The 26,394-nt window shown below is 18.4% G+C and overlaps 8 protein-coding genes across 9 annotated transcripts in view; 4 read left to right on the forward strand and 4 right to left on the reverse strand.

The window, feature by feature from the left end:
• Positions 1 to 1,075: 1,075 nt before the first annotated feature.
• Positions 1,076 to 1,402, reverse strand: PF3D7_1016900 (early transcribed membrane protein 10.3; the record flags this gene model as incomplete). The annotated part of the gene is made up of 1 exon (XM_001347413.2): positions 1,076 to 1,402. One exon carries the CDS (start codon positions 1,400 to 1,402, stop codon positions 1,076 to 1,078), a length of 327 nt encoding a protein of 108 aa, XP_001347449.2.
• Positions 1,403 to 4,471: 3,069 nt separating this feature from the next.
• PF3D7_1017000 (DNA polymerase delta catalytic subunit) lies at positions 4,472 to 7,756 on the forward strand (the record flags this gene model as incomplete). The annotated part of the gene is made up of 1 exon (XM_001347414.1): positions 4,472 to 7,756. The coding sequence occupies one exon, from the start codon at positions 4,472 to 4,474 to the stop codon at positions 7,754 to 7,756; it is 3,285 nt and encodes a 1,094-aa protein (XP_001347450.1).
• Positions 7,757 to 8,781: 1,025 nt separating this feature from the next.
• PF3D7_1017100 (rhoptry neck protein 12) lies at positions 8,782 to 9,714 on the reverse strand (the record flags this gene model as incomplete). Its single annotated transcript, XM_001347415.1, has 1 exon — positions 8,782 to 9,714. One exon carries the CDS (start codon positions 9,712 to 9,714, stop codon positions 8,782 to 8,784), a length of 933 nt encoding a protein of 310 aa, XP_001347451.1.
• A 1,605-nt stretch (positions 9,715 to 11,319) lies between these two features.
• Positions 11,320 to 13,112, forward strand: PF3D7_1017200 (enoyl-CoA hydratase-related protein, putative; the record flags this gene model as incomplete). Its single annotated transcript, XM_001347416.2, has 2 exons — positions 11,320 to 12,846; positions 13,047 to 13,112. 2 exons carry the CDS (start codon positions 11,320 to 11,322, stop codon positions 13,110 to 13,112), a joined length of 1,593 nt encoding a protein of 530 aa, XP_001347452.2.
• A 621-nt stretch (positions 13,113 to 13,733) lies between these two features.
• On the reverse strand, positions 13,734 to 15,603 carry PF3D7_1017300.1 (the record flags this gene model as incomplete). 2 transcript variants are annotated; one of them, XM_002585359.1, is made up of 2 exons in its annotated part: positions 13,734 to 15,421; positions 15,570 to 15,603. In XM_002585359.1, the coding sequence occupies 2 exons, from the start codon at positions 15,601 to 15,603 to the stop codon at positions 13,734 to 13,736; spliced, it is 1,722 nt and encodes a 573-aa protein (XP_002585405.1). The 2 variants fall into 2 exon arrangements, with proteins under 2 accessions (XP_002585405.1, XP_001347453.1); XM_001347417.1 differs by lacking the exon at positions 15,570 to 15,603 and having other exon boundaries at positions 13,734 to 15,485.
• Positions 15,604 to 16,863: 1,260 nt separating this feature from the next.
• PF3D7_1017400 (phosphomannomutase, putative) lies at positions 16,864 to 18,717 on the reverse strand (the record flags this gene model as incomplete). The annotated part of the gene is made up of 8 exons (XM_001347418.2): positions 16,864 to 16,965; positions 17,115 to 17,195; positions 17,327 to 17,390; positions 17,562 to 17,705; positions 17,808 to 17,899; positions 18,082 to 18,158; positions 18,263 to 18,374; positions 18,655 to 18,717. The coding sequence occupies 8 exons, from the start codon at positions 18,715 to 18,717 to the stop codon at positions 16,864 to 16,866; spliced, it is 735 nt and encodes a 244-aa protein (XP_001347454.2).
• A 1,922-nt stretch (positions 18,718 to 20,639) lies between these two features.
• PF3D7_1017500 (myosin essential light chain ELC) lies at positions 20,640 to 21,316 on the forward strand (the record flags this gene model as incomplete). The annotated part of the gene is made up of 3 exons (XM_001347419.1): positions 20,640 to 20,786; positions 20,965 to 21,093; positions 21,188 to 21,316. 3 exons carry the CDS (start codon positions 20,640 to 20,642, stop codon positions 21,314 to 21,316), a joined length of 405 nt encoding a protein of 134 aa, XP_001347455.1.
• A 3,114-nt stretch (positions 21,317 to 24,430) lies between these two features.
• The window catches only part of PF3D7_1017600 (conserved Plasmodium protein, unknown function), a gene marked incomplete at both ends in the record, with an annotated part of 2,916 nt that continues 952 nt past the window's right edge, over positions 24,431 to 26,394 (forward strand). The window contains one exon of the mRNA XM_001347420.1: positions 24,431 to 26,394. This exon is cut by the window's right edge and continues 952 nt beyond it. Coding sequence (XP_001347456.1) covers positions 24,431 to 26,394 — 1,964 coding nt within the window.

Consider the following 26,394-nt stretch of genomic DNA (forward strand, 5'->3'; position numbering starts at 1 on the left):
ACGGTCTTAAATAATATATATTTATAATCGTACGTACCTAACAATACAATCAATATTTTATTATTTTTATTTTTTTTTTTTTTTTTTTTCTAAAAATTACTATAACTTATATATATATATATATATATAAATGAAAATCTAAATCTATAAATATAAATATTAATATAAATATATTTATATATGTCTGTATGATAAAGTATATATATAAATAACATATATAATAATATATATAAAGTTACACATTGCCCCAAAAAATAATTTCAATGTGTAAATCAGTTTCTCTTTTTTTTTTTTTTTTTTTTTTTTTTTCATCTTGAAATCGTATATATATTGGTATATATGTATTTAATGAAATATATATATGTAATGCATATATTTGTATATATATATATATATATATATTTTTGTTTTATCATCAACTTTTAAAGTTGTGAATCCATATGTATGAACTAAAACTATATATCATGTAGTATATTATACATAAGTATATAAAAAAAAAAAAATTCTATGTATATTTTTTTCTTATGTATAATATTTACTATAAATATATTAGTCAATATATATATATATATATAAAGGTTCATTCTTGAAATATGGGTGTTCAATGATATATTTTGTAACAAGCACATTACGTACAGTATTTTGCACTTCAATATATATATATATATATATATATATATATATATAATTTGTTATATATAAAATACATTAATATAACTTTGTAAATATAAATATTTATATATAATTATATTAATATATTTATATTTATATATATATATATATATACTCAACTCCCTTATCAGTATTATAAAATAAAAAAAATTATGGAGAATATTATATAAATATATATTCAAGAAAAGAAAAATAAAAATGAGAGGGAAAAAGAAGAAAAAAAATAATACACTCAAAAGATATTACAGTGTTTATATATATATATATATATATATAAATCATATGTATGATCGTATGTGTGTATATTTTTTTTCTTCTGCATGTGTTTTTTTTTTTTTTTTTTTTGTAAATAAATAAATAAATAAATATATATATATATATATATATATATATATGCATTTATTTATTCATCTTTGTCTTTGTCCTCTTTAGAACTATCTAATTCCTCAGAGTCGGATCCATCATTCACCTTATCTTTTGATTTGTTTTTGTTTTTCCAGCTCTTATATCCTAAACTTCCAAATAAACCACCTAAGGTTATAGCCAAAGCAACAGCAGCAGTAGATATGATGATTTGCTTTTTCCTCAAAAGTTTTTCTAATGTTCTGTCGATATCCTTCAACGCTCTCTTATCATCATTTGCAGAAAAAAGGTTAAGAGTTAAAACACATCCTAATAAGCTAACGATTAGGATAATGTTTAAAAGAACGGTATGCCTAGAAACCTTCATTTTGTCGGAAATCGGATAAGAAGAAAAAAAATAATATAAAAATAAAGTTTTTTTAAATATATATATATATATATATTTAAGTATATTTCTTGTTCGTCTTCTTTGTGTTTGGGAATGTAAGGAAAATAATTTTCATAAAAATATATATGTATCTTTTAAATATAAAAAAAAAAAAATATATATATATATATATATATATATATTCTGTCGAAAATATTATGTAAAATAATAATCGATAAAAGAAAAAAAATTATTCTTAAATATAAAAATGGAATATTTCAAGAACAACTCGAAAAATAAATTTTTTTTTTTTTTTGTGATATGAAATTCGAGGTAAAAAAATGTTTGTTATGAAAATAAAATTTTTTATTTTTTTATTTTAATTTTTTTTTTTAAATAAATTTAAGATATGCAATAGTGTATAAATTGACTTTTTTTTTTTTTTTTTTAATTTTTTTACATTTATATAAATCTCTATATATATATATATATAATATATATGTACAACAAAAAATAAAATAAAATAAAATAAAATAATTGGACCACAATTTTATGATAAATGGAAATATATATATAATATAGTATGCTATTTTTTTTTTTTTTTTTTTAATATATACATGCTAAACTTAATTTATTTTTCATCAAGACACATATAAAAATATTATTTATATATAAAAATGTGTTTTTCTATAAATGTTTCATAGTATGTTTTTTTTTTTTTTTTTTTTTTTTTTTTTGTGAAAAACATAGCAATATCATAATATTACATGCATAGATATTTTTTTTTTTTTTTTTTTTTTTTCATATGAATAAATATATATATAATATAAAATGTAAATAAGAAAAAATTAGCCAAAAGTAGTAAAATATAATTAGATACATTTGAAAAATATATAAGACCTTCGTATTTTTCCTTTATAAAGGAAATTACAAGTACAAATAAGATAAAATAATTTTTTTTAAATAATATAATTAAATATTTTTATTACATAATATATATATATATATATGTATGTTTTTTTTTTTTTTTTTTTTTTTTTTCTCTTATAGTGTAATTACAGGAAAAAATAATATATATTATATATATATATATGTATGTTTTTTTTTTTTTTTTTTTTTTATTGATATATGTGTACACTTCTTTATTGTCTGGCTCAAAAAAAAAAAAAAAAAAAAAAAATTCTTCATTTATCCTTTATCATAACCATATATATCATAAAAAAAATTCCAAGGTATAATTCATATAACACACATTTCAATGTTAAAAAAATTACAATTATAATAAAATAAAATAAAAAGATTCGTACAAATTAAAAAAAAAAAAAAAAAAAAAAGGAAATAATGATATATTATTTTAAACGATTATATTACATTTGTAACAAAATTATACTTATCAAAAAAAATTTCATTATAATTATATCCTTAATTATATATAAATATATATTTTCTTTTTGTATGGACTATATTTATGTTATTTTCATTTTCTGATTTTTATTTTGAGAAAGGGAGTGATACAGAACATATGTATTTGAATGTATATATGTGTATGTGTATATTTAGTATATAGTTCATTATTACGACAAAAGGTGGAAAACATCAATATATCTTTTTACATAAATTATCAAATATATATTATATAGCCAGGAGAGAAATTCATTCCTTATGTGTAAACCTTCGACAATTATTGTAAAATAAAAACAAAAAGTATAGAAAAACTTTATAAATGAAATATACCAAAATGGATATCCTCTAATAAATATTTCTCTATAATATTTCTATATATAATTATTTATTTTATTTCTTCAACATTTTTCTTTTTTCACCATTTAATTAAAATATATGTACATATATATATATATATATATATATATATATATATATATATATATATTACATGTTGACATTATTAAGATTTTATTCAATATGAAAAGAAACAAAAATATCTAATATTTAATATTTTATAATTCTTTTTTTTTTTTTTATATTGATGAGCTTTATATATTGTAAACATTTTACAATGAGACAGAGAAACAACAATATATATATATATATATATATATATATATATATATATAATATAATTACATATATTTATTATATATATAATATATATTGACTTATTTCTTTTTTTAAGATTTGCAAAAAATAATATAAAATAAAAAACATTTATACACTTTTGATTCTCAAATATTTATTATAAAATATATTAAGGTTTACAAAACGTTCATGCTATATTAATTATATACAAGTGTTCTTAAAAAAATAAAAAAGGCAAATATATATATATATATATATTATATATATAATTATATATACATATAAATATATATATATATATATTTTTTTTTTTTTTCTTTTTTCATTACTTCTTTCGTTTATATGGAGAAAAAAAAAAATTATTCATGATTCAAAAAATATTTTACTTTTAAAAGAAAAAAAAAGATATAAATTTTCATATTCATTTTGATATTACTTAAAAATTTTGAACCTGATAAATACACACAATATATATTTTTTTTCTCATTTTTCTTTTCGCCTTTTTTTTTTTTTTTTTTTCTCTCATTCGATGTGTGGATACTTTTTCATGTTCATGAAATAAAAACATTTCTTGTTTAATTATTTTATGAATTATAATAATTGTTTTTTTATTGATTAAAAGTGTCATGATGAGATTAATAGAAAAAAAAAAAAAATAAATAAAAATAGAATAAAAAATAAATCATAATTATAACATTTTGAACAAGTATATAATATATATATTGTAATATATGACTGATTTTTATATTTATCCAAAGTACTTTTTAAAAACATACCTTTAAAAAGGATTCTCCTTTAATATATATATTTTAAAGGCATTATCTGCTTATTATATTGTAGTATATATATATATTAAAAGTTATATTTATACTTATCAATAGACTTTTTAAGTATTTATTAAGCACATATAAGATATATAAATATAAATATAAATATATATATATATATATATTTCATATATATCCCTTTTATTTTATTTTATTTTATTTTATTTTTTTTTCCCCCTCTTCTTATTAATGACGATATAACAAAATGGAAGAACTGAAAACTTGCCCATTCACAAATGTGATTCCGTACGGGTTGCTATATGATAAATTAAAAAAAGAAAAAAATAATGACGTTCCTGAAAATTATGTAATAGAAGAATTTGATAAGCTCTTGAAAAATTATGAGAGACCAAATGTATACGATGAGATAGGAAATGCAACATTTAAGAATGATGAAGATTTGATAACGTTTCAAATAGATTTGGATTATACAGTAGAAAATATATTTAAAAATATGATATATAACGAAAGTGGTTCAAATAATAGTATATTAAATGATATATATATGCCATATAGGATTTTATTAAGTAAAGATAAAAATTATGTGTCTGTTCCTATTATTCGTATATATAGTTTAAGAAAAGATGGATGTAGTGTTTTAATAAATGTTCATAATTTTTTCCCTTATTTTTATGTTGAGAAACCTGATGATTTTGATAATGAAGATTTAATAAAATTAGAAATGTTAATGAATGAAAATTTAAATTTAAATAGCCAATATAAAATATATGAAAAGAAAATATTAAAAATTGAAATTGTAAAAACCGAAAGTTTAATGTATTTTAAAAAAAATGGGAAAAAAGATTTTTTAAAAATTACTGTATTATTACCAAAAATGGTACCCTCATTAAAAAAATATTTTGAAGGTATTGTACATGTAAATAATAAATCAATTGGTGGTATTGTATATGAAGCTAATTTACCATTTATATTGAGATATATTATTGATCATAAGATTACAGGTTCATCCTGGATAAATTGTAAAAAAGGTCATTATTATATAAGAAATAAAAATAAGAAAATATCAAATTGTACATTCGAAATAGATATTAGTTATGAACATGTAGAACCAATAACGTTAGAAAATGAATATCAACAAATACCTAAGTTAAGAATTTTATCCTTTGATATTGAATGTATAAAATTAGACGGTAAAGGATTTCCAGAAGCAAAAAATGATCCTATTATTCAAATTTCATCTATTCTATATTTTCAAGGGGAACCTATTGATAATTGTACAAAATTTATTTTTACACTTCTTGAATGCGCTAGTATACCAGGTTCAAATGTTATATGGTTTAATGATGAAAAAACTTTATTAGAAGCATGGAATGAATTTATTATAAGAATTGATCCTGATTTTCTCACTGGATATAATATCATAAATTTTGATTTACCTTATATATTAAATAGAGGTACAGCTTTAAATTTAAAAAAATTGAAATTTTTAGGTAGAATAAAAAATGTTGCAAGTACTGTTAAAGATTCAAGTTTCTCATCTAAACAGTTTGGTACGCATGAAACAAAAGAAATCAATATTTTTGGAAGAATACAATTTGATGTTTATGATTTAATTAAACGAGATTATAAATTGAAATCATATACATTAAATTATGTTTCTTTTGAATTCTTAAAAGAACAAAAAGAGGATGTACATTATAGTATAATGAATGATTTACAAAACGAAAGTCCAGAATCTAGAAAAAGGATAGCAACATATTGTATTAAGGATGGAGTATTACCATTACGATTAATTGATAAATTATTATTTATTTATAATTATGTTGAAATGGCTAGAGTTACAGGAACACCTTTTGTATATTTATTAACACGTGGACAACAAATTAAAGTTACTTCGCAATTATATAGGAAATGTAAAGAACTAAATTATGTTATACCTAGTACATATATGAAAGTTAATACAAATGAAAAATATGAAGGAGCAACCGTACTAGAACCTATTAAAGGTTATTATATTGAACCAATATCAACATTAGATTTTGCTTCCTTATATCCATCCATTATGATTGCACATAATCTCTGTTATTCTACATTAATAAAAAGTAATCATGAAGTCTCAGATTTACAAAATGATGATATAACAACAATACAAGGAAAAAATAATTTAAAATTTGTTAAGAAAAATGTTAAAAAGGGAATTTTGCCCTTAATTGTAGAAGAATTAATAGAAGCTAGAAAAAAAGTTAAATTACTAATTAAAAATGAAAAAAATAATATAACAAAAATGGTGCTTAATGGTAGGCAATTAGCTCTTAAAATTTCAGCAAATTCTGTATATGGATATACAGGAGCATCATCAGGTGGACAATTACCATGCTTAGAAGTAGCTGTATCTATAACTACGTTAGGTAGATCAATGATTGAAAAAACGAAAGAGCGAGTTGAAAGTTTTTATTGTAAAAGTAATGGATATGAACATAATTCGACAGTTATCTATGGAGATACAGATTCTGTTATGGTAAAATTTGGAACGAATAATATTGAAGAAGCCATGACATTAGGAAAAGACGCGGCAGAACGTATTAGCAAAGAATTTTTATCACCTATAAAATTAGAATTTGAAAAAGTATATTGCCCATATTTATTATTAAATAAAAAAAGATATGCAGGATTGTTATATACTAATCCAAATAAACATGATAAAATGGATTGTAAAGGAATTGAAACTGTAAGAAGAGATTTCTGTATATTAATACAACAAATGATGGAAACTGTATTAAATAAATTATTAATTGAAAAAAATTTAAATAGTGCTATTGAATATACCAAAAGTAAAATAAAAGAATTGTTAACAAACAATATTGATATGAGCTTATTAGTTGTGACCAAATCATTAGGAAAAACAGATTATGAAACAAGATTACCTCATGTAGAATTAGCCAAAAAATTAAAACAAAGAGACAGTGCTACAGCACCTAATGTTGGAGATCGAGTTAGTTATATAATTGTTAAAGGTGTTAAAGGACAAGCACAATATGAAAGAGCAGAAGATCCTTTATATGTTTTAGATAATAATCTAGCTATAGATTATAATCATTATCTAGATGCAATCAAAAGCCCTTTATCAAGAATATTTGAAGTTATTATGCAAAATTCAGATTCATTATTTTCAGGTGATCATACAAGACATAAAACTATATTAACATCAAGTCAAACTGCCTTATCCAAATTTTTAAAAAAATCAGTTCGATGCATAGGTTGTAATAGTTCCATAAAAAAACCACCTCTATGTAACCACTGCAAAGAAAATAAAGAATTTTCTATATACATGCAAAAAATTAAAGATTTTAAAAACAAACAAAATGAATTCTTTCAGTTATGGACAGAATGCCAACGATGTCAAGGAAATCTGCATGTGGATGTTATATGTATGAATAGGGATTGTCCTATATTTTATAGACGAGCAAAAATTAAAAAAGATATAGCTAACTTACAGGAACAAGTCACCTCATTAAGAATGGATTGGTGAAAAGGAAAATGTAATGAATGGGCGAATTAATATATGAAAAAAAAAAAAAAAAAAAAAAAATTTTCAATGACAATTTTTATAAAAGAACTATGCATAATATTATATAGGTGGTTGTATTATACATATGTATATAAATATATGTCTATAAATTTTTATATTTATTTATTTATTTATATATTTTATTATTTATTTTATTTTTTTTTTTTTGTGCCACATTCTTTTCACCCATTACATATAATTTTCACTAAAAAATGTTGATGGCATAAATGTTTCCATATATGAATATATTATCAATATATAACCATGTATTATTATTTATTTTTATGCTTTTTGAATTTTTGCCAAAGGGCAAAATAAGATATTTTCTTCATGTAACACTATAAATTTAAACATATATATATATATATATATATATATATTTATTTATTTATTTATTATAATTATGTAAAAGTATAATAACTTAAATATATCTTTTAAATATTATTAACAAGTATTATATATAAAAATACCTCTATCTTCATTATATGAGATGTGTGAATAAATACATCTTTATAATACATTTAAAAGTGTCGATTTTTTTTTTTTTTTATTCCTTTTAATGGTTACGTAAAAGAAATAGAAATAAAATATTTTTATAAAAATAATGTGTATTCGTAGGTATATATTGATCTGTCCAATATTGAAGTATTTATGAATTGAATTTTATTCTTATTATAATTTTTTTTTTTTTTTTTTTTTTTTTTTTTTTTATCGTATTTCTAATGTTTGTTTATTTATATGTTTTTAAAATATTAAAAATGATGAAAAATAAAATATGCACAAAAGGGAAAACAAAAAAATTATAAAATGTTCAAAATTGTGGATTAATTGAAATAAGGAATAATTTATATATATATATATATATATATATATACAAGTAATATATTTTTTATTCCATATATTTATATGATGAGGATGAATTATAATTGATACTAACATCCTGCACATATTTGTTATAATATATTCATTTATTTATTTATATTTATTCATTCTTGTGTTAAATCGGAAACGTTCTCTTCGAATCCATTTTCCATACCTGTTTGATTAATAATATAATTTTCCATTTCTTCCATATTTACATTATCATCTGGTTTATTAGTAGTTTCACTTTGCTCATTAATATCAAAGACATTATCATATTTCATCAAATTTGAGCAAGCTAATGGAATACCTCCATAACAAAATTTATCATATAAAAATAAGATAGAGAATTTTGGATTGGTATTATCCATTTCTTTAAAAACTTTAGTATGGTTAATTTCTTTAAGTAATTTGAATTTTGAACCGTTATTATTTTCATATGAATTACTTAGTATTTCTTCATAAATTTTATGATTATTTTTTTTAAGTTTTTCTATATCATATACTAAAGATGTAATATTACAAAAATTTTTAAAATAATCATTTTGCATTACAATAAATTGACATACATTCTTAGCACTTTCAAAAGATTCTTCAGATATAAAAATAGATTTCATACTATCATCATTTTCATGAGTCATCATATTCTTATTTAAATTTTGTAAATTTTTTTCTTCATGTTTCGTATGTTGATATTTTTCTAATACACTATTTATGGAACTTTTTTTATTCGTTTTGTCTTCACTACTATTACTACCAAAATGTTTTTTTTTCATTCCATCTTTTAAATTACTTAAATCATAATTTATGTTTTTATTATTATCTTCTTCATTATTCATTTTATTATGTTTTTCATACATTTCTTTATTCAATGTCATTCTATTTAATCTATTGTTATTATTTGGTGTGTTCCTATCACTGTTTCCATTATCATTTTCTTTACCCTCCTTGTCAATAATAATTCCTTCATTTTTTTGTGTCTTCACATTATACACACCTTTTAATATACATAAAAAAAACAAACATATAAAACACAAACACGTATATACTCTTTTCATTTTTAAAACACACAAATTATATATATATATATATATATAATTTTTTTCGATGTAAAAGTTTTTATTGCACTGTTCAATGGACACAATAAAATATCTAAACTTATAAATGTAATATTTATAATATATATATATATATATATTTTTAGTTATTTATTAATTTATTTATATTTATTTGTCTGCCCTTTAATTATGGTGATTACCACTCTTTTATTACTATAAATATTTAAATAAAAAGAAAAAAAAAAAAAATTTATATATGTACTTTAAACATTTCATGTCTATATTTTGACTTAACATTTAACATCCAAACAAATAATATTCAAAAAAATAATCCAAATGGGAACTTAAATATAATCACATATATATATATATATATATATATATATATATATATATATACATACATATATATGTATGTATGTATATATAATGTAATGCAATTCTTAGGTGTCTATTAATATGTACAAACGGTTTTATGACACTTTCTTTTTGTAACCACAAATATGTAACATTTTACAATAAAGAACAGTATGCACTTTTATGCATGCGTAACAAATAAAAATATATATATATATATATATATATATATATATATATATATATATTTATATATTTATATATTTATATATTTATATTTATATATTGTTCATTTATACTCATACTAATTCATAAATTTTCTTTAATTACTATTTATTTTCCTATAAAATAGTTGTTGCCTTTTCCTTTTTTTTCACTCATTTTTTTTTTTTTTTTTTGTATTTTCATCCAATAAAAATTATATTTTATTTTTATTTTTGGTAATTCATCCTGAATGCTGAAAAAAAGTAAAATATATGTACCTCATCTAATATTCCTATCCTTTGTTCATATTATATATATATATATATATATATATATATATATATATACATAATATTTCATTTTTTCTTTTTATCCATATGTAAAAATGATACCCATTTTGGTTAGTTCCTCGGTTTCATTTAATTCTATAAGGTAAGAAAAAATAATCCTTAACATTTCAGAAAAATAATAAAAGAAAATCTTGACGTTTTAAAAACAAAAATATTACATATCATCATATATTTTCTCTACCTTGTCAAAATACTATTCACTACATATTCCACAGCAAATATACACATTTCCCTTTTATTATTATTTTTTTCTTTTCTTTCCTATAAAAAGAAATAAACGATTTATTGTCCCATTATTCCCTTCATTCATAAAAATATAAATACTAATACATGAAAAATAAAAATAGATAAGTATATGTATCTGTATATATATATATATATATATATATATATAATATTTATATAATTTTTCCTTATTTATTTTATTTTCATCAATATACTATTTACTTGTATAAAAAGAAAAAAAAATTAAAAATTTTTTTTTAATATCATAAGAATATATATTTAATAGAAATTATTTCACAATGAGAACCAAAAAATAGATAAAGCATACACATTTACATTTAATTTAATTCCTTTTTTTTTTTTCTTTCTTTTTTTTTTTTTTTCTTTTTTCACATTATATATCATTTTTATTTGCTTCTGAATATATGTTCATTTCTTGAAGAAATAACATTAAAGAAAACCCCAAAAAATGTTGTTTAAGTTAAAATATTTAAGGAAACATAACAAAATTTATGATATGATTCAACTTTCCAAATGTAAGAATGGATATGTAATAAAAAGGTCTGTAAGAACCAGTATTTTTAAAGATGATGATATATATTTAAACCCACAAGATATACATAATGAATCCTTACCTAAAATAAATTATTTAAATTCTGGAAAATTAGATGAATATGTATATAATCGTAATAATATAGGAATGGATACTATTATAATTAATAGTAAATATATGAATATAAAAATGATTAATAAATTATATAAAAAATTATGTGATAGTGAAGTTAATTATACTAAAAGGTTTATTTTTTTAACATCCTTATATAATAATATATTTAATTATAGTTATAATTTATATGATTTATTAAAAATTTTAGAATTATATCAAAAAAGTAAAGATATACATTATCTAAATTTATTCAAAAAAATTTTACAAAATACAAATGATTTAGCATATCTTATATTTTCTTATAAAAAACCAATTATATCATATTGTAACGGAAAAATAAAAGGATCTGCAGGATTCTTGTCTTTTCTAGCTAATAATAGTGCTTCATTCAATCATTCTTCATATACATATAATAATTTAAATTATTCATTCTTACCTTATGGAGGAATATCTTTTATACTAGCTAATTTAAGAGCTAACTTAGGATTTTATTTCGCCTTAACAGGTCAGGTAATTCAATCATCAGATTTGGTTTGGTGTGGATTAACTAAAAGATGGATATCTGATGAAAGTTTGGAATTAATGGAGATAAGTTCTGAGAGTCAATTAGAAGTTTCAGAACAAGATGCACATATTTTATTAGAGGAGCATTTTTTAAAAATACCTGAAAAATATACCTTAAAAAATTATGAACAAGTCATACATGAACATTTTAAACATAACAATTTGTTAACTATATTAAAATGTTTGGATCAATCAAGAAATAGTTCAGATCAAAACATAAAAAAATGGGCTGATGAAACGTATCAAAAAATTATTACCCTTCCACCATTAGCTACTCATTTGACATTTGAAATATTAAATATTTTAAGAAATTATAAAATGGAATTATTAAAAAAAGCTCAAGTAAATAAACGTTTATGGAATGAAATGATAAAAAATAGTTATAAAGTACCAACAACAAAAGAACAAATAAGTATGAATGAATTAAAATATACTATTGATAAAGAATTATTTATTAAATCATTAAATATTGAAACTAATACATTATTAAATTTTATATCATGTCCTGATATTCTAAATGGTATAACATCCTATTTAGTAAAAGATACCAACCATGCCTTCTCATCAACATATTTAAATAATAATATATTTCAAATTAAAAAAGATATTATTTATTATTTCCTCTTTTATAAAAATTCTTATGAATACAATATATATGACAGACCCGATATAAGTTATTCAAGTTTGAGTGTTTTAGAAAAATATAATCAGCACTACAATGCTGAAGGTAATACAAGTCACGACAAACTTTTCTTTTCTAAGCAGGTAAACAAAACAAATCCCACAAAATATAAGAATATATTTATATATGTATGTATGTGTATGTGTGTACATATTAGAATTGTTTTTTTTTATCCATTTTATTTTATTTTTATTTTTATTTTTTTGCTTGTCTCTATATATTTTTCCTTATAAGACATGGTGAATCTACTCACTATCTCTGTTAACCCTTTTTCCTTTTTTAGTTTGAAAGGTGGAACGATGATTACCTCCAAGAAGAGCTGGAAGATATTAACAAACATTTTTTATAGTTTATATATGCTTATAATTTTCAATTGTTTTACAAACATTTGTTGGGCTTTAATCATTTTATTTATGAAAAAATATATATTAAATCATTTATTATATATATAGATATATATTTTTTTTTTGTTCAATATATTTATTTCGTATTGTTTTTGTTTTATACTGAATAAATTTGTTAATTTTTAATGTGTATTTTTTTTTTTTTTTTTTTTTGTAAAAATTGTTTAATTATTTATAACTAATTAAAAAAAAAAATAAAAAAATAAAAAAAATAAAAAAAAATTAAAGAACAAAAAATATAAAATATAAAAATTATTATATATATATATATATATAATAGCACCAAAAGAAAATCAGTGTATATATTATTAAAAATAAAACGTTTATGTGGTTATTATTTAAATATATATATATATTAATTTATTTATTCATTATATAAACAAATAAAAAATTTAAGGAGGCAAATATCTACATAACTCAAATTTCATATTATGAGACAAATGAGAGATAACATAAAACAAATATAATATATATATATATATATATTTATTTATTTATTTATATGTTCCTATGTATACATTTTACATATATATGTAATATACCATATATCAAAAGTTCTTTGTTTTCTATATGTTCTTTCTTACATCGTGAACATAATTAAATGAGGGTTCATGAAAATGTTGAACATTTTCATTTGAATAAATATCATCATTTTTATTATTAATATAAGTTCCTTTTGTTATATTATCCATTTTAGAGCTATTTAAAATTGTTGTATTTTCATATGGATTTATAAGAATAGGTATTTCTTGAGAATCTACATTTTTATATTCCTCAGTATTAACACGTTTATCTACATTTAATACATTATTATTATTATTATTATTATTGTCATTTACATAATTAAATGTTGCATTCATTTTTATACTATTTAGAATTTCACTATTTTTGTTCATGCTTTCATATATCTCATTCATTTCTTTACTATATATTGTCATCTTTTTTACATAATCAGAATAGCTTTCTACCAGTCTACTAGTTTTATCATTGTCTGTATTTATTGGTTCGGGTTTTATTATATGTATTTCATCTTTTATATCTTCATTTTTAAAATTATAAGTATCTATTTCATTTTTTATTTCTTGGCTATTATTTGGTTCTTCTCTTTTTATATCTTCCAATATTACCTGTTCATTTTGGAAGTTTTCTTTTTTTATTTCATGCATATCTTCTTCTGGTTGATCATCTAATGTGGATTTTAGTTCATACGAAAATTTATCATCATAATTAATGGTTTCTGCATTGTTATCCATATCTACTTCAAGGGTTTTACTACTACCATTACTACTATGACTATTACTATTACTATCATTTTTCATATATTTTATATTATTATCATGGTTTAGTTCCACATCCTGTGAATTTATATAATTTTTATCTTCACGTCCTGATTTTTCAGCTTCATTTTTCCATAGAGGTATTATATTTGTTGAATTCTTTTCATTTGATTCGGTATTATTTATATTATTTGTATTTTTTCCAACACTGTCATTTAATAAAACAATTTCTAAATCGTTTACTTTTGTAATATCCATATGTTCCTTTTTATAATTGTTAGATTCACTTTCATTATTTTTAATATGAGATGATGAGAATGACTCTTTTAAATTTATATTTTCCTTTTCTTCTTTATCTTTAATTTGACAAGGTGGAATTTTATGTAGATAACCTGTAGCAACATTACAACCAAGTAATCCTTTTCCACCCCATGAATCATTAAGTTGAATTTGCACTTTTCTGATATTTTCATGTTTATAATTATAAACATATAGAATAGTGTTAAATAGGACTTTTTTATCATGAGAATTTTCTTTTATTATATTATTCATATTTATATAACTCATGAATTCATCTTGATTTCTAAAAATACCTTTATCATATCCAATAATAAAATCTTCGTATTCTATTAATTGACTTTGATATGCAGGAGAATTTTCCAAAATTTCTAATATTCTTACACCCTCATTTAAAGCATTTAAAAATTCATAACTTATATGAATTCCTAATAATCCATTCCCCTCCCATTTTCCTGGAATTACTTTAACCTTCTTTATTTTATCATATCTACAATTATAAATATCTAGAGTTAATTCTTTATTTTCATGCAGTTTTATTTTTTCAATAAAATTGTCATAGGTCCTTTTAGAAGAATCTAATAATTTCAAATCGTCTATTTGAATTATGTAGTCGAAAAATATTTCTAAACCAACATTGGAACAAGGGCTATTTTCTGATATCCTAAGAATTCTATATCCTATAAAAAGGTAAGAAAGCAACATGATATATAAGCAATATGTATTATACATATGTATAAACATATATATAAATATATATATATATATATTTATTTATTTCAAAAAAGTATTACAAGTATATATTTATCTTATTCTAATTATGATTACCACCCATAATTTCCTTCGTTTGTCCTGCTCCCATTTTATATCTAGTTTATATTTCTTAAATAAATAAATAATAATAATAATAATAATAAACAACGGAACTTGAAAAAAAAAAAAAAAAAAAAAAAAAAATATCTTTTTTAAACCATTCAGCTTTTTTAACCTCTGGAATTTTTTTTTTTTTTTTTTTTTTTTGATGTAAAATAATATTTTATAAAAGAAATATTTTATAGATCATTATATATACAATAATAAATAAATAAATGAATAAATATTATATTTATATATATAAATATTTATATATTATATAACATACCGAATTTTGCACAAAAAAAAAAAAAAAAAAAAAAAAAAAAATTAAATAAAAAAATGGGTAAATATATTATTACCATTTAAGTAATGCCTCAATAATATCTTTTCTTTAATTTAAAAGTACAATATGAATTTTTTTTTTTTTTTTTTTTTATATATATAATACTTCTATAAATATAGAAAAAAAATATAATATTATGATAAAAAAAAAATAAAATAAAATAAAAAAAAATAAAAAAACATAATATCATCAAACGCACACATACATAAATATATTATAAATGTATATTCATATTAAAATGATATATTTTTAATAAAAAGTTATTTTTTTTTTTTTTTTTTTACATATGGAAAATAATATGTTCAGTTCGTTATATTTTAGTTGACGAAGAATTAGGTTCCACAAAACAAAACAAATATATACATACATATATATATATATATATATATATATATAATAAAATAATAATAAATAAATTATATAATTAATTTATATTTAAAAAAAAATTATATTTCATAAAATTAATTTTACAAATGAAAATTATAGAAGGAATTTTTATATACCACAAAAAATAACATGAAAACAACAAGGAAAAAAATATTAAAATAATATATATATATATATATAAATATATATATTACCAATTTGATTTAATAAATAAAAAAAAAGAAGTAATGCCTTCATGTTCTTATCAAATACAGCCCAAATAAGGTCATTTTTATTAAAATAATACTTTTGAAAAAATTATATTTATTCATTGAACAAAAAATGGTTTTGTTGTTAAGTTAGGAAGATTATATATTTTTGTAAAATATAAACTGTTATTTTTTATTTCATCATCTTATACATATATATATATATATATTGTTCCCAATTTTGTTTAAAATTATATATATATTCTGAATATATATATTCAATATAAAATATTAGTAACACAGACACACAAAAAAAAAAAAAAAGAAAGGAAATGAAAAAATAACCATTTTACAAGAAATTCTCTCTTAAAATTTTAACGGTGTCGTTTGGATTTTTAACTTTATATCCTTTTACTCTTTTGTCACAGAAAAGTTCGTAATCATTTCCCCCCTTCAATAAAGTAAAAATATATTTTATAATGACAAGAAACGAAAAAACAAAATAAATTATTACATATGAAATATAGACACAAAATATATACCTAAGTAAATGAATAAATAAATATATACATATATTTTATTTTATTTTATTTGATATACCTTATCTGTGCGATCACCAAAAAAGTAAATTTCGTCAAATTTATTTTCTAAATGTTTTAAACAAAAGGTTTTATCCCATCCCTAAATTTTTAAATTTACAAATTTATTTTTTACTCATATACAGAAAGATAAAAGAATATACATATTATATATATGTATATATGTATATATATTTTATTTTTTTTTCTTTTTAATTATTTTTTTGGTATTACTTTTGGAAAACAATCTATGGATATTTGTCCCCCCATGGAAAAATTTAAATCAAAATCTTCAAACCTTTCGAAATTAAAATAGAAAAGATATAAATTATATATATATATAGATATATTTATTTATTGATCATTTATCATGTCTAAAATACTACGAATTTTTTATTATTTATTTTATTATATATATATATATATATATATATATATATATATATATATAGTTATATTTTCTGTTTACTCTTTGGATAAATTATCACGAAATTTTTCAATAGTATTATTTTTTAAATTATAACGAAAGAATTCATCTCTTTCTTCTTGACTACAATTTCTACCGATGGGGCTTATATTAATTATTCCGTTCCTTAACTCTATAAAGGTTCCTCTAAAAAGGTACAAATATATGCAAGTATATATATATGTATATTTATTTATTTATTGTTTATTTATTGTTTTATTTTTTTTATTTGTGCATTTTAATGGAAACCTTTTCTTTGGTATATCCAAGTTGGCAATATATTTTAAACTATAATTTATCAATTTTTTTAATCGGTCTTCTCCCAAAAAGTTGACTATACTCTATATATATATATAAATAAAAGAAAGAATAATTAAAATTAAAATTAAAATATGCTACTATATACTTATTATATAAAATATATATATAATATATATTTATATATATATATATATATATTTATTAATTTCACAGAAACATTAAAAAATGAAGAAATAAAAATGGGAAAAATTTTTCATATTACCTCTGCAAAATACTCTTCATCATTTTTATGTGCAACAACTCCGTTTTCAGAAAATATATAATCGAATATTTCTGGGTCTTTAAAAAAAAAAAATAAAACAATAAATAAATAAATATATATATATGTGTACGTATTTATATATATTTTCTTTTTTTTTTTTTTTTTTTTTTTTCCTTGTTACATTTAATTTGTTCCCTTATTTTTTTATAATCGGAACCACCAACTATTCCTAATACAAACCCTTTCTTTGATTTAAGTTCTAACAAAGTATCAACAACATTTTGTTCAATTGTCTGGTATGGAGAAAAAAAAATAAATAAATATATATATATATATATATATATGTATAATTTGTTTAAATGTGAACATTATACGAGTGAAAATATTCACATATAAGTGTATTTATATATATATATATATATATATATATATATATTTATACTATTAAAAATATATTCTATTATTATATAATATAATGCTACAAGTTCGAAAACATTTACTATTATAATATTCACATATGTACATATATATATACATATATATATATATATATAGTATATATTATTTTTGTACTTTTCTTGAAATTGTAAGGGTCCCATCTACATCAAACAGAAATATTGCCTTTTTCTTATTCATACTTTTATTATCACAAAAAAAAAAAAAAAAAAAAAAGTACCATATAAAATAACGCATCATTTTTTTTTTTTTTTTTTTTTAATGTATTATTTTTTTTTAATATATTTATATTCATAAGGGTTTTTATTTTATTATTATAATAATTTTTTTTTTTTTTTTTTTTTTTTAAATATATTATACAAAGAAGAAATTATTTGTATATACCGTGATGGATGAAAAGCCTACATATTTAAATAATATCTTTATTCTTTTATTTTTTTATTCTTTATATATTTTTATGTTAATTATAATTTTTTTTTTTTTTTATTTATATATTTTACATTTTACATTTTATATTTTAATTTTTCCTATTTCTTTTTTTATATATATTATAAACTGAAAGGTATTAGTAGTGCCCTAGGTTATGGAATATATGTATAAAATAATGTTTTATTATAATTTTTATAAATATGCACATGAAAATTTTTTTTTTTTTTTTAAATAAAAAAAAAAAAAAAAAAAAAAAGAAAATAAGAAAGAAGGAACCAATCCACATTATATAATATAACCTTTATTTTTTTTCAAAAAAGATAATATATTTTTTAAAACAGGACAATATACACATAATATTATTTATGATGAACTGTTTGGATTACATCTTATTTTTTATTTTTAATATTTTTCTTTCATTACTTTATAAAATAAAATCAACCTTAATTAAAATACATACATATATGTATATATATATATATATATATATATATATATATATATATAAACATATATGTATATTTGATAAGTTTCCCAACCATTCAATTTATACTTCTTAAATATATTTTCATTTTTCCATATGCTATATTTTCTATAAAATAAAAATCGATAAAACTTTAAGGATAATAATATAAGGTAAATTTTATATAAACGAATTAAAATTTTTTGCATTTACCAAAAAAAAATTAAAATAGGGAAAAATGATATAATATAAAACTTTTACGTAAATTATAAAAATATAAATTTCTTTTTTTATTTTTTTCCATAAATATAGCATGTTCAAACTTGGAAAAAAAAATTTTAAAAGTGGGTCATATAATTATATACTTAATATTATATATATATATATATATATATATATATAAATATATATTTTTTATATAATAAAATTCATTTTCATATATTGTACAAAATTTTATAAGGTTTAAAATATGTATAAATAATTTTCTTTATTTCTTTCTTTCCTTCTTTTTTTTTTTCTTTATTTGTTTTTTATAAAATTATTGACGATCTTGATAAAAAAAAAAAAAAAAAAAAAATAGTTCTGAGGAAGCTAATTACACACATGCATATTTTTTTTTCAACATTTTGGTTAAATTTTTTTTTTTTTTTACAAGATGGTTAAATTTTTATAAGGGCATATATAAATATATAAATATATATATATATATATATATATATATATATATGTGTAAAAAAAAAAAAACAAATAAAAACATCATAAAGTTAAAATATATAATATATATTATTTATATATATGTATATAAACAGTCCTCCATATATTATCATACCTTTTTTAAATAACAATTAATATCTACATAAAAATAAAAAAAAAAAAAAAACCCAAAAAATTTGACGTAGTACTTAAAAAAAAAAAAAAATTAATCATTATATATTTGTCCTCAGTGCACATAAATTTGTTAATAACATCCTTTAAAAAAGTAAAAATATATATTATGTAGATATAATATATACATATAATATATATATATATATATATATATATTTTAACCCTTATCCAAATTTACAAAAAATAAAATAATTTTTTATCACTACTATTTATTTTTACATTACTTTAATTTTTATACTACTGTTTATTTTTACAGTACTATTTATTTTTACACTTATTTCAATTTCTACATATTTTATTTAAAAAAAATTTCAGAATTAAAATGGCATCTGATATGGAAGAAAAATTTAGAGAAGCTTTTATTCTCTTCAGCTCATGCAGTGACCATATTGAGATGTATAAATTTTTTGAATTAATGAATTCATTTGGAATTATCTTAACAAATGATGAAAAGGCAGCCTTACCAAACGTAAGAAGAAAATAAATAAATGAATAAATAAATGAATAAATAAATATATGAATAAATAAATGAATAAATAAATGTGAATTGTTTTATATAAGGATTCATGCATATCTTTTCTACATTACACAAAAACCATGCTTATAAATTACACATATTTATAATTTCCGCAATTTCTTTTTCATAGGATATTAACATGGATTACTGGTTAAACTTTGCTAAGAAACACTACAACTATGAACAACCATTTAAACATATTAATAATGTGAATGAGCAAAATACAAATGTTCAAATTAAAATTGATAACTTCCTTGGGGTAACATAATTTTTATCAAATCTGATATATATATATATATATATATATATATTTATTTATATTTATTTATTTATTTTTATATTTTTTTTCTTAGATTATGAAAGCTTTAGATACCAGATTGACTGAGAGCGATTTAAATATCTTATTACAAATAACTAATCCAGAAAATAAATCAACCTTAAACCTTAAGACAGTATCACAAAAATTAACGGAATCGATATAAATACGCATTGTATAGTATATATATAAGAATATATACACACATATATGTATATATATATATATATATATTTTCCTTTTTTTTTTTTTTTTTTTTTTTTTCTGTTCGTTTTTCGTCCTTTCTCTATTTTTTTTTATTTTCCATCTATGTTTAAAAAATATGAAATATTTAAATAATAGGATTAGATAATAAACCCAGTGTTACATATTATTATACACATTTATTTTTTATTTCGTATAGCCAAAATTTTTTTTTTTTTTTTTTTTGTCTTTTTTTTAATTTCTTTTTTTAAAAAGAAGATAATTTGTCTTTTGTTTTTTATGTGATTTTTTATTTATCCATTCTTTTTTTTTTTTTTTATATTAGTATATATTTTATAAGAAATAAATTTCAGAATTAAACAAATAACATAAGAGTTTTAATTTGTAAGTATGGTTTGAATTTTTTTCTTTTCTATTAACAAGATATGTAAAAGAAAAAAAAAAAAAAAAAAAAAAAAAAAAATTAGCTAGCCAATTATATAGCTTTCTTTTTTCACATATATAAATACTTTAACAGACTTTTCCTTTTGGACCTTTATGGAAATATAAATAAATATATAAATATATATATATATATATATATATATATATATATGTGTACATTTTTTTTTAATATATCATTATTAGTAATAAACAACGTATGAAAGGAAATATATATTCAGTTTGAGATAAATACTGGAAAATTTATAATTAAATAAAACACATACTATATGTACATATAATAATTTATATTTTAAATGTATGCCTTATTCTTTTTTTTAATACTTAAGAAAAAAAAAATATGTATATAACTTTAATAATAATAATAATAATATATATATATATATATATACATATACAAGTTTAAATACAAAGGTAGCTATTCATATTTTTTTTTTATAGCATTTATATATTCTTATTAACTCCATCTTTTTTAATATTAAAAAAAAAATATTACTAATAAGAAAAACACAATATAACATAAAATAAAATAATAAAAACAAATATTTATCTTTTCCCGTACTGTTTTCATTTTATACAGAAAGAACAAACTTTTTTTTTTTTTTTTCTAATTTTCTAAACTTAAATAGAATATTACCATTATATATGTAAATATATTATATATATATATATATATATATATATATAAATATATATATTTTTTTTTTTTTTTTTTCTTTTCCAATTGGCAAATTATATTCGAAATTACTATATTTTTATAACTACTTTTGGTTTAACATTAAACTTAAAAAAAATATATTTATAAGAATTAATTCATAAAAGATATAAAACAATAATAATTTTTTATATACATATATAAATTATTTATTTTTATAATTTGAAAAATATGAGAAAAAAATAATATTAATGAAAACATATAAATTAATATTATATATATATATATATATATATATATATATATATATATATTAATATAATATTTATAAACCATCTTAACAATTTTGTAAATAATAAAATAAAAATATATGAATTTTTATTCAATTTTATATTTCTATAATATATAACATTATGTAAAAATTCCAGCACTTACTATAAATTTCAATGATATAGTTATCTTAAACTTTTCTTTGCTAATAACCAAATAAAATGTATATATAATAAATATTATACATATAATATTAAAATATAATTAATAAAACAATATATAATTATATATATATGTACATATTATATATATATAATAACATATATATATATATATATATATATATATATATATATACCAATCACCATATATTATTTATTGATATAAAAAATACATAACAATTCTTCAGAATTTATGATATATTTATTATAACATATAATATATATATATATATATATATATAATAATTAAAGTACTATTACATTAAAACTCTATATATAATAATAATTTATTATAATAGTTTAATTACCCCTTCTTTTGTTTATACTATAATATTATAATATATTTATAAGGTATTTATATATGATTTTTTGAATTATATATAATAATATATATATAAAATAAATATATAATGAAAAATAATTAAAAGATCATATTTTTTATTTAATAATTATTTGAAGAGAACTATATTATATATATATAAATATATATATTATATATTACATTTTTTTTTTTTTTTTTTTTTTTTTTTTTTTTTTTATTTCCCCCCTTTTAAATAAGGAATCTTTTTATATAAAGTATAATAATATTATATACTTATTTAATTATACATTTTTATATCTATTATAATATTTATTTATATATATTAATATATTTAATCATTTTTCATATTTTGTAAAAATAAAATATATATATATATATATATATATATACTTACTGTATACATCCTTTTAAATATTATTTATTAATATCTGAAATATTCTTATAACAAGAAGTACAAATATATGTATATATTTGTTAACAACCAAATATACTATTATGATAATTGTATTATTATTATTATTATTTTAATTTATTTTTTTTACCATTGTCTTAAACTATTATGTATTAAGATGTATTTAAATAATGAATTAATATATTAACGTCATTATTATATTATATGTGTTTAATATATATATCGTATATTATGTATTTTTCCTTTTTTAACCTGTAAAGTTATATATATATATATATATATATTTATTTATTTATTTATTTATATTTATGTTTATATTTATTTTATTTTTTAATTTTTTGGAAGATTTATTTTATTAATATATATATTTTTTTTACACTACTTTATTTTGTTATATGAATATGATTAAGAAGTAAGAGCTGTATGCCTCTCTCGCTCTTATATTTTTTTCTTTTTTTTTAAGAAATATATATTATAAGATAAAAGTAGAAGAGGAAATTATAAGTGAAGTAATACGGCACATATGTGTTTGAGTAATAGAAAAGGAAAAATTATATATATATATATATATATATATATATATATATGTATGTATGTATGTATGTATATAAAAAGGTTGTAGGTTTATATAATAACAATTAATAAAAAGTAAGAAAAGAAACTTATATAATAATATGAACACATAAAAATTTTACGTGAACATATGTATAATGTAAGTATTTAGATAAAGAAACAAAATTTATAAAAAAGAAAAAATGTCGGACTCTGCTCAAGTGTTTATGGACAATGTCTATCATTTAACAGGGTATTTACACAGATTGCTTTTTCTTATGAAAGAGCTAGATAAAAAGGAACATAAAATAAATATAGGAATTGAAAGGAAAGAAGAGGTATATTTAGAAAAGTTGTATTATGCTCACAAAAACAAATTAGAAAATCATATAAAACATAATTATGAAAATTCAAATACAGATTCTCATGATTCACATAATGAGGATAACAATGAAAAAAAACATGATATATCTATAGAAAATGTGTTGAAAAAGATGAAAAAGAAAAAAAAAAGCGATCTTTGTATAAATCATGATAATCATTTGAATAATGAAGGGGACGAAAGAAAAAATGTAGATAAGGAAAATAATAATATGGATATGTCAAATGAATTTATTAAAGAAGAGGAAGCAAATAATATTGAAAATATAAAAAGTGAGGGATATGTACAAAGTGATGAAAAAAAAATAAAAATAAAAATAAAACAAGATTGTATAGATATAAAAGAAAATGGGAATTGTGATGATAACAATAATATTGATGATAATAATAATATTGATGATAATAACTATATTGATGATAATAATATTGATGATGATGATAATAATAATGTTGATAATGCTGATAATCATCATGGAAAAGAGAATAAATATAAAAAAAAAAATAGTACCATTTCACACGATAACGATAAAATGGATGAACATGCTAATTTTAATCATACGGAAGAAAATTCGAACGATGGTTTATATAACAATGTGAATTTTAAAAATAATATTATTTCGGAGGGAGAAGAAGAAAGTAGGAAAGAACAAGAAAAGAAACAAAATGAAAAAAATGAAGAAAATGAAAAAAATGAAAAAAATGAAGAAAATGAAAAAAATGAAGAAAATGAAAAAAATGAAGAAAATGAAAAAAATGAAAAAAATGAAGAAAATGAAAAAAATGAAGAAAATGAAAAAAATGAAAAAAATGAAACAAAAGAACATCCTACGGTGAATCCCGTTTTTAATAATAATGATATAAAACAAAATATATTAAAAGAGGATGAAAAAGATATAGATTTTTTATTTAATGACGAAGAAATGAATAAATATTTAAACGAAATAATAAATGATAGAGAGCAGTGTATGGCATTATTGAGGGAAAAAATATGTATTAATAATCAAATTGCATATATGATAAAACATGATTATGAAAAATTAAAAAAACAATATGATAAACTTTATACAGAAATGGAAATGAATGGAGAAGTATTACCACATATGTTCAACTCTTCAAAAAATAAATATACAACAAATGAATATGAGGAATATTATAATGTAAAGAATAAAAATATTTATGCTATAGATTATCATCAGTATGAAGATACCTATGATATGGTAAACTATATGAACAAAACAAAAGAAGAGGAAGAAGAACAGGAAGAAGAAGAAGAGGAAGAGGAAGAAGAAGAGGAAAAAGAGGAAGAAAAAGATGAATATGAAGAAAATGACGATATTGAAGAAGAAGAAGATGATGATGATGAAGATGAAAAGGAAGAAATAAACAAAAAGAAAAAAAAGAAAAAAAAAAAAAAAAAAGAACGTCATATTAAGGACGAACAAAATAAAGATAAATATGGTAAAGATAAAAATGTTAAGGATAAAAATGTGAAAGATAAAAATGTTAAGGATAAAAATGTGAAAGATAAAAATGTTAAGGATAAAAATGTTAAGGATAAAAATGTGAAAGATAAAAATGTGAAAGACAAAAATGTTAAGGATAAAATTATAAAAGAAGAAAAAGAAGGACAAAATGACATACACGAATATGAATCTGAAAGTAGTAAACATAATATTCCAAGAAAAAGCTTAAGTAAAAAACATTCAATTAAATATGATGATGAATATATTCCATATATTTCGGATAAAGTAAAAAGATACAAAAAACACAAAAAAAACAAAACACA

This window comes from Plasmodium falciparum (assembly GCF_000002765.6).
Source record: "Plasmodium falciparum 3D7 genome assembly, chromosome: 10".
Taxonomy (NCBI): domain Eukaryota; phylum Apicomplexa; class Aconoidasida; order Haemosporida; family Plasmodiidae; genus Plasmodium; species Plasmodium falciparum.